This window comes from Acanthochromis polyacanthus, chromosome 8, assembly GCF_021347895.1.
Source record: "Acanthochromis polyacanthus isolate Apoly-LR-REF ecotype Palm Island chromosome 8, KAUST_Apoly_ChrSc, whole genome shotgun sequence".
NCBI classification, from domain to species: Eukaryota; Metazoa; Chordata; class Actinopteri; family Pomacentridae; genus Acanthochromis; species Acanthochromis polyacanthus.
In genome coordinates, this window is record NC_067120.1 from 4,957,288 (window position 1) to 4,965,784 (window position 8,497).

The 8,497-nt window shown below is 39.7% G+C and overlaps 1 protein-coding gene and 1 non-coding gene across 21 annotated transcripts in view; both read right to left on the reverse strand.

The window, feature by feature from the left end:
* ces2b (carboxylesterase 2b) overlaps nt 1-8,298 on the reverse strand; it is a 150,099-nt gene extending 141,801 nt beyond the window's left edge. For 7 of the 20 annotated variants that reach the window (XM_051951994.1, XM_051951993.1, XM_051951992.1 and 4 more), the window contains exons 1-13: nt 8,129-8,298; nt 7,436-7,530; nt 4,273-4,465; nt 4,046-4,187; nt 3,570-3,703; nt 1,655-1,808; nt 1,452-1,556; nt 1,252-1,350; nt 967-1,110; nt 765-842; nt 529-676; nt 293-442; nt 135-207 (exon numbers count right to left, since the gene is read on the reverse strand). In XM_051951994.1, the coding sequence (XP_051807954.1) occupies nt 135-207; nt 293-442; nt 529-676; nt 765-842; nt 967-1,110; nt 1,252-1,350; nt 1,452-1,556; nt 1,655-1,808; nt 3,570-3,703; nt 4,046-4,187; nt 4,273-4,465; nt 7,436-7,530; nt 8,129-8,283 (1,670 nt within the window). In that variant the 5' untranslated portion in view covers nt 8,284-8,298. The remainder of the gene's footprint in view (nt 1-134; nt 208-292; nt 443-528; nt 677-764; nt 843-966; nt 1,111-1,251; nt 1,351-1,451; nt 1,557-1,654; nt 1,809-3,569; nt 3,704-4,045; nt 4,188-4,272; nt 4,466-7,435; nt 7,531-8,128) is intronic. The other 13 variants (XM_051951983.1, XM_051951978.1, XM_051951979.1 and 10 more) reach the window with 4 other exon arrangements.
* Nucleotides 8,225-8,297, reverse strand: trnar-acg (transfer RNA arginine (anticodon ACG)). The gene has a single exon. It is a non-coding gene; the product is annotated as a tRNA-Arg (tRNA).
* Nucleotides 8,299-8,497: the final 199 nt, after the last annotated feature.

Below are 8,497 nucleotides of genomic sequence, written 5' to 3' on the forward strand. Positions count from 1 at the left end.
CCTCTTCTGCTCCATACTTTGGCCAGTGGGCAAGACCATCCCCATTAGGAGACCTGCACACACACAGCAAAAGCTAGAAACAAGTTTGTGTATCTCCATGTATACTATAACTGATAATGAGCACTAATTCCTACCCTGTGTGAGCAAAGTTGCCCCAGTAGCTCATCATGGTTCTGCACAACTGTTCCTCCTCTTCAGTGCCTGGTTCTAAAGTTATCATAAGCTGGTAAAACATTTTGCACTCCAGAAAACCCAAAGACAGCTGAGGTATCTGGTGGTCTGTTGCACTTACCAATTAATGTGACATGAGTGGTTGTGAAGCAGTTTCCTAACACTATAAACATTTCATCTCCATGGTCACTTCCAACAAAGTTTGGTCTTATTTTCTGCAGAAATGAGGGAGGATGCTGGTACTCATACAGGTATACAGCAGCACCTGCATCTATTAATAGACAAATAGGTGTGATATTTATTATGTGTGACGGTTAATATTAAAGACAGATTTGCATCATTTTGCATAAAAATTACCTCTGTGACCATTGGCAACTTTAATGACTGGAATGTTGAACAAAATGTCTCCAATCATCTCAGTCATTCCATCTCTGTTTTTCACACGGTCTTCACCAGTTCCAATGTATTCATCTGTCATCAGGTCTCTCTTGATTGTATCTTTGGGCTTCAAAAAATGAACAACACATCTGTCAAAGAAGCTTGAATATGTTAAGGAACTCTCATATTACAAAATCCATCTATGTCTATCTTACATCAGAGGAGAAGATGGACACTGCGTTCAAAACCTGCTCCCGATCTAATCCGTCTGTCCAGCCTGGTGGAGCAAAGACCTAAAGGAAGACAGTAATAAAGATTTAACATATACACACACAAGCAAAATGATCCTAAATGTTAACATCTGAAAATCATTGAGCTCTCGATTCATACAAACGTCTTTAAAAATGTAACACTTACATTAGCAAGAATAAATCCACCTTCATCATTATTAACACCAGTCATGAATGGCACAGTGAGGAGTTCATGTTTACGAAGCAGCTCATCCACAGGTTTCGTCAGGAAGTGTCCATCAACAATTGCATGAAATGTAAACATTTGATTCTTGAGAGAATAAAATGTGTATAAGGTGAGAGAGTAATGACAGTTACATAAAACAGGAAGCATTATTGCAGAAGCCTTCAGGCTCATATTCAACTAATCTGTTTTCAGCAGTCTATATCAGTTTTCCACAGAGTGTCTCACCTCCCCAATAGCCACAATAGTATCAATATCAAGGTTTCTCATGCAATCTGCAAACTTCTCTGTGCTTTCAATGCTACAGCCAGATGCATTTGCAACCATCTGAGGACAGATGTGAGAGATCGTGATCAACAATTCAGCAAAAAAAATGTTGTAAAACTGTCAATATTGTACAAATCTAAAATAATCAAATTTCTTATTACCTGCATCGCTGGCAGAGGATTACTTGACACAATGAAATCCATTGCAGCTGTACCACTCTCAGCAATGGCACGGTGGAACAGGCCATCAGACAATGGTGAGAGGAGCTGTTAAAATAGATTCACTTCACACTGTCATAACTGCACATTCTGCCAAGAAGAAAAGGTGAGTATTTAAAATACTTCATCTTGAAATTAATTCTTACCAGGAGAGATACACTCACTGCTCCAGCTGACTCCCCAAATATAGTAACTAAATCTGGGTTTCCTCCAAAGTTGTGAACGTGCTGCTGGACCCACCTCAGAGCTTCTATCTGATCCAGCAGCCCAAAGTTCCCTGATACATGTTCATCTCCAGTGCTGTAGTGAATATACAGTTAGAGTCTCACAGATCATGTTTACATCAGCTGGTTGAAATAAGTCAATTTTGAATTTGTATTCACATGTGGCACAAATCACATTCATGTATGTTCTTACAGTGCCTTGTGAAAGTATTCGGCCCCCTTGAACTTTTCAACCTTTCACCACATTTCAGGCTTCAAACATAAAGACATAAAATTGTAATTTTTTTGTCAAGAATCAACAACAATTGGGACACAATCGTGAAGTGGAATGAAATTTATTGGATATTTTAAACTTTTTTAACAAATAAAAAACTGAAAAGTGGAGTGTGCAATATTATTCGGCCCCTTTACTTTCAGTGCAGCAAACTCACTCCAGAAGTTCAGTGAGGATCTCTGAATGATCCAATGTTGTCCTAAATGACTGATGATGATAAATAGAATCCACCTGTGTGTAATCAAGTCTCCGTATAAATGCACCTGCTCTGTGATAGTCTCAGGGTTCTGTTTAAAGTGCAGAGAGCATCATGAAGACCAAGGAACACACCAAGCAGGTCCCAGATACTGTTGTGGAGAAGTTTAAAGCTGGATTTGGATACAAAAAGATTTCCCAAGCTTTAAACATCTCAAGGAGCACTGTGCAAACAATCATATTGAAATGGAAGGAGTATCAGACCACTGCAAATCTACCAAGACCCGGCCGTCCCTCTAAACTTTCACCTCGAACAAGGAGAAGACTGATCAGAGATGCAGCCAAGAGGCCCATGATCACTCTGGATGAACTGCAGAGATCTACAGCTGAGGTGGGAGAGTCTGTCCATAGGACAACAATCAGTCGTACACTGCACAAATCTGGCCTTTATGGAAGAGTGGCAAGAAGAAAGCCATTTCTCAAAGATATCCATAAAAAGTCTAGTTTAAAGTTTGCCACAAGCCACCTGGGAGACACACCAAACATGTGGAAGAAGGTGCTCTGGTCAGATGAAACCAAAATCCAACTTTTTGGCCACAATGCAAAACGACATGTTTGGCGTAAAAGCAACACAGCTCATCACCCTGAACACACCATCCCCACTGTCAAACATGGTGGTGGCAGCCTCATGGTTTGGGCCTGCTTTTCTTCAGCAGGGACAGGGAAGATGGTTAAAATTGATGGGAAGATGAATGGAGCCAAATACAGGACCATTCTGGAAGAAAACCTGTTGGAGTCTGCAAAAGACCTGAGACTGGGATGGAGATTTATCTTCCAACAGGACAATGATCCAAAACATAAAGCCAAATCTACAATGGAATGGTTCACAAATAAACGTATCCAGGTGTTAGAATGGCCAAGTCAAAGTCCAGACCTGAATCCAATCGAGAATCTGTGGGCAGAGCTGAAGACTGCTGTTCACAAACGCTCTCCATCCAACCTCACTGAGCTCGAGCTGTTTTGCAAGGAAGAATGGGCAAGAATTTCAGTCTCTCCATGTGCAAAACTGACAGACATACCTCAAGCGACTTGCAGCTGTAATTGCAGCAAAAGGTGGCGCTACAAAGTATTAATGCAAGGGGGCCGAATAATATTGCACGCCCCACTTTTCAGGTTTTTATTTGTTAAAAAAGTTTAAAATATCCAATAAATTTCGTTCCACTTCACGATTGTGTCCCACTTGTTGATTCTTGACAAAAAATTACAATTCTATATCTTTGTTTGAAGCCTGAAATGTGGCGAAAGGTTGAAAAGTTCAAGGGGGCCGAATACTTTCACAAGGCACTGTAGATACTTGAGTCTGTTTACTTGAGAAAGCCCAGAAGTCCCAGACGATACTGGATCAGAACCACAACCACATCCTGGTAAGCAGCCAGAGCAGAGCCATCATACATTGACACTGACCCCGTACTGAAGCCCCCACCATGGATCCAGACCATGACCTGTCAAAGTAATGAAAGGGTTTCATCTTTTCTTTAAAGCAAAAAGGACATGTTTACTGTATTCCCTCTGATCTCATAAACAAGAGTTTCTATCAAGTGAGTTTAAACTAAACGGAGATCTGTATTATAAGTGTTGATGACATAAACAGAGCATCAATTTGACTTTAGAGCTAAGCCCATGGCAGTTTGGATCGACATAAAGGCATCATTATTCCTATTGCCATTGTGAACTCTTCAGAATCGTTAAAACCAACTGCTCCAAAAAGATTATCAAAACTTTCCCAAAGCTGAATCTCATTATCTGAACAGCATCACTTAAAATCTGCAGCAAAGAGTTCTTACTGGAAGCTTGGCATCTTGAGCTCTGTTTGCAGGAGAGTAAATGTTGAGGTAAAGACAGTCTTCTGAAATGTCTGGGATATATGGAAGTGTCAATCCGAAGACAGAAAACATATCCACAGTAATCTCATTAGATTGAATGCATCTGAAAAAGAGACATTTTTATCAATAAATATTGGACATAATTCCTCCAAGTGTGGCATCCAAACACTGCAGCACGTGTGTCTTACATGGGTGGCTGCTTGGTGGCGTCTCTCACTCCTTTCCATCCCTCTACAGGCTGAGGTGGAGCCAGTCTCAGGGAAGGACCTATGGGTGGCTTGGCAAATGGGACACCCAGGAAGGCATGGACTCCGGTCTCTTTGCCCTTTACACTCACATACTCACCTCTCAGGCTCCCGAGCTTTGTGTGGACTTCAGGTGCTGTCAGGAAATTACAACTCAGTCAGAATCACAAATGAATGGAGGACTGCACACAGCCCTCTATTGATTCAGACTGTCCACCAAGTCCATCTGCAACATCTTCCTCTGCTTCTGATGGTCCTGCCACTGCAATGGATTCCCTTCTGACACCCCTTGGCTCCTTACCACGACTATCACTAACCTGCCCAAACCCATTTTAGACATTAAATGCAGATGGCCAGCTAACCTTGTAGGGTAGGTTGAGGTGGAGGTTGAGGTTGGGGCTGTGCCAAAATGCTGTAATTCATTTATGAAATTATTCACTCAGAATAACCTACTATTTGTATGTGCGTTCCAAAGCTTTTTTTTTTTTTTTTTGCTTTTTATAGAGTAATTTGCTGCTGTTTAAAACCTTTCTTGTGTATTTATTTATTTTATTTCACTCTTCTTTTTTAACTTCAGTGGCTCTGGTCCAGATTTCTTGCTATTTTGTATCAGCTTCGATTAAAAATTACACTGTACTTAAATCTTTGTTATCTTTCACCTTTGGTTTAACAATGCATTCAGTCCTACATTTTAAGAAGATGTAGCATTCATTCTTTACTATGCAGTCATGTCTGGGTCATCCCAGAATTGGAGGATATTTGGGCTTCAAAATTTTTGAGCAATAAACTTTCGCTTTTACAATTTTCTGCCACATATTCATCAAAAATAGGTAATAGATTGTCAAAGGCTTGATTGGCTCAGCTTACACATCAATGGCAAAATTTTTGTCGCATGTTTTAAAGGCTGAAAATGTTATGAAAATATGAAAAATAGAAGAGAGGACATACCTTTGGTCTCCCCATTCTTTTGGAAAACTGTTTGATGATGTTTATTCAGGCGTTAAATGGGATTTACTGTTTTCTTCTTCTTCTACGAACTATGAAGGTTATAGTAAGAGGGTTTTGTGCATGTTGTGGGACACACATCCCATGCATAATAATTATTATTTCAGATATTTAAAAAATGCTCCCACAACTACAAGAGACATAAATAAAACATAATACCAAAAATAGGAGATTTAAATTTCATTTTAGCTGTTTTATTTGAGATTGAATTTGGTCATCAGGGCACGGGACAAGAGAAAAACTGCATTTTAGAGGGAACTCCAGACTTTAAAAAAACATTTTCAAACATTCTTTTCTCCTAGTTTTTTTTTATATTTGGTCTCAGGGCAAGTACATTTACACAACAACTGCATGTTTTAGTATTTTCTACTTTGATTATTTGAAATTTGATGGGTGGGATGTACACACGTGGACAAAATCGTTGATACCCCTCAGTTAAAGAAGGAAAAACACACAATTCTCACTGAAATCACTTGAAACTCACAAAAGTAACAATAAATAAAAATGTATTGAAAATTAAATAATCAAAAACAGCCATTACTTTTGAATTGTTGATTAACATAATTATTTAAAAAAACAAACTAATGAAACAGGCCTGGACAAAAATGATGGTACCTCTATAAAAGATTGAAAACTATTTGACCAGAGTGACATGATTAACTCAGGTGTGTCATTTAATTGACATCACAGGTGTTTCCAAACTCATAATCAGTCAGTCTGCCTATTTAAAGGGAGACAAGTAGTCACCCTGCTGTTTGGTGAAAAGGTGTGTACCACACTGAACATGGACAACAGAAAGCGAAGGAGAGAATTGTCCCAGGACATCCGAAAAAAAATTAGACAAACATCTTAAAGGTAAAGGCTATAAGACCATCTCTAAACAGCTTGAAGTTCCTGTGACAACAGTGGCTCATATTATTCAGAAGTTCAAGACCCACGGGACAGTAGCCAACCTCCCTGGACGTGGCCGCAAGAGGAAAATTGATGACAAATTGAAGAGACGGATCGTTGGAATTGTATCCAAAGAGCCCAGAGCAACCTCCAAAGAAATTAAAGGTGAACTCCAAGGCCAAGGTACATCAGTGTCAGATCGCACCATTCGTCGTTGTTTGAGCCAAAGTGGACTTCATGGGAGACGACCAAGGAGGACACCACTGCTGAAAAAACTCATAAAAAAGCCAGACTGGAATTTGCAAAAATGCATGTTGACAAGCCACAAAGCTTCTGGGAGAATGTCCTTTGGACAGATGAGACCAAACTGGAGCTTTTTGGTAAGGCACATCAACTCTATGTTCATAGACTCAAAAACCAAGCATACGAAGAAAAGAACACTGTCCCTACAGTGAAACATGCAGGAGGCTCAGTAATGTTTTGGGGCTGCTTTGCTGCATCTGGCACAGGGTGTCTTGAAAGTGTGCAAGGTACGATGAAATCTGAAGACTATCAAGGCATTCTGGAGAGAAATGTGCTGCCAAGTGTCAGAAAGCTTGGTCTCAGTTGCAGGTCATGGGTCTTCCAACAGGACAACGATCCAAAACACACAGCCAAAAACACCCAAGAATGGCTGAGAGAAAAGCGTTGGACTATTCTAAAGTGGCCTTCTATGAGCCCAGATCTGAATCCCATTGAACATATGTGGAAGGAGCTGAAACATGCCATTTGGAGAAGACACCCATCAAACCTGAGACAACTGGAGCTGTTTGCTCATGAGGAGTGGGCCAAAATACCTGTTGACAGCTGCAGAACGCTCATTGACAAATACAGAAATCGTTTAATTGCAGTGATTGCCTCAAAAGATTGTGCAACAAAATATTAAGTTATGGGTACCATCATTTTTGTCCAGCCCTATTTCATAGTTGTTTTTTTTTTAAAAAAATAATTATGTTAATCAACAATTCAAAAGTGATGGCTGATTTTGATTATTTAATTTTCAATAAATTTTTATGTATTGTTATTTTTGTGAGTTTCAAGTGATTTCAGTGAGAATTGTGGGTTTTTCCTTCTTTAACTGAGGGGTATCAACAATTTTGTCCACGTGTGTAAAATGTCCTTCAATTATTTTGTTGCTAATGTCATCAGACAAAGAACTCAGTTTACTCACCCTGCAGCTCTGCAGCAACACCCACGAATAAAACAGAGATTAGAAAGCAGACGGTTTTCTTTGCATGGAGCTTCATGGCTATCTTGGTGTGAATTTTGCAAAGAGGAAGCCGACAGAGAAAAACGTCACCTAATATAAAGCCACCTCCTTGTACCTTCGATCAAGATAAAGCTGCATGTAAGGTACGATCAAAGCCGAGATATGAAAAAATAAGCAAATATTCTGACCTCTAACTGCCACATGGTTCACCTGTTTTTCAGGTCAGAAGCAGACAACACGTCACTGGTCAATACTTCAGAGCTTTTGGCAATGCCTCTTTGTGTGAAAGGCTATCAGAGATATATCAGATCAGATACTACACTACTACGCTGCTCAGTTAAAAAAGTGGCACACTCTAATATTTTGCTAGACTGCCTTTAGTGAACTGGATGTTTGAATATATACTACCTTTAGATGATGGCTGAGTCAGTGTTATACCAACATAGTTTCAATATTGACTGATTTTAAGATAAAGGTTATGGTCCGTTAAGGTTTAAAAATGGCATTTTGTCAACATCAGTGTGAACTAGCTCTCGGAACGAGAGACCAGATAAGTTTCCTTTCGGTTCGTTTATGTTTTATGGATAAAATAAGCAATCATATAACGTTTACAGAAAAACAGTGTGTGGTGTTCCGAGGTATCCGTATACTTACACCGCCCTATAGAAACCTTCATGTGTCTGTGTTCTTCGTTTGATTCCTTTTCCCAAGTTTTCGCTGTTCCAAAGACCTAAAACGAAAAAAAGCAGACGAGCCAGCCAGGAGTCGAACCTAGAATCTTCTGATCCGTAGTCAGACGCGTTATCCATTGCGCCACTGGCCCGCATAGCGCCATCTACTGTCAGGAATAAAATAAAATCATGAGAGTCAATTACTACCAGTTTCGATGTCTTGGATCAGTTAGTTTTTGTTCTACCTGTCACGATTTGACCAATAATGATTGAAGTCTGAAATCGTCTCCATCCCAAAAGCTCCTATTGGCACCGCATTTTTAGCATTACAACCCTCAGTTCACTAATTGAA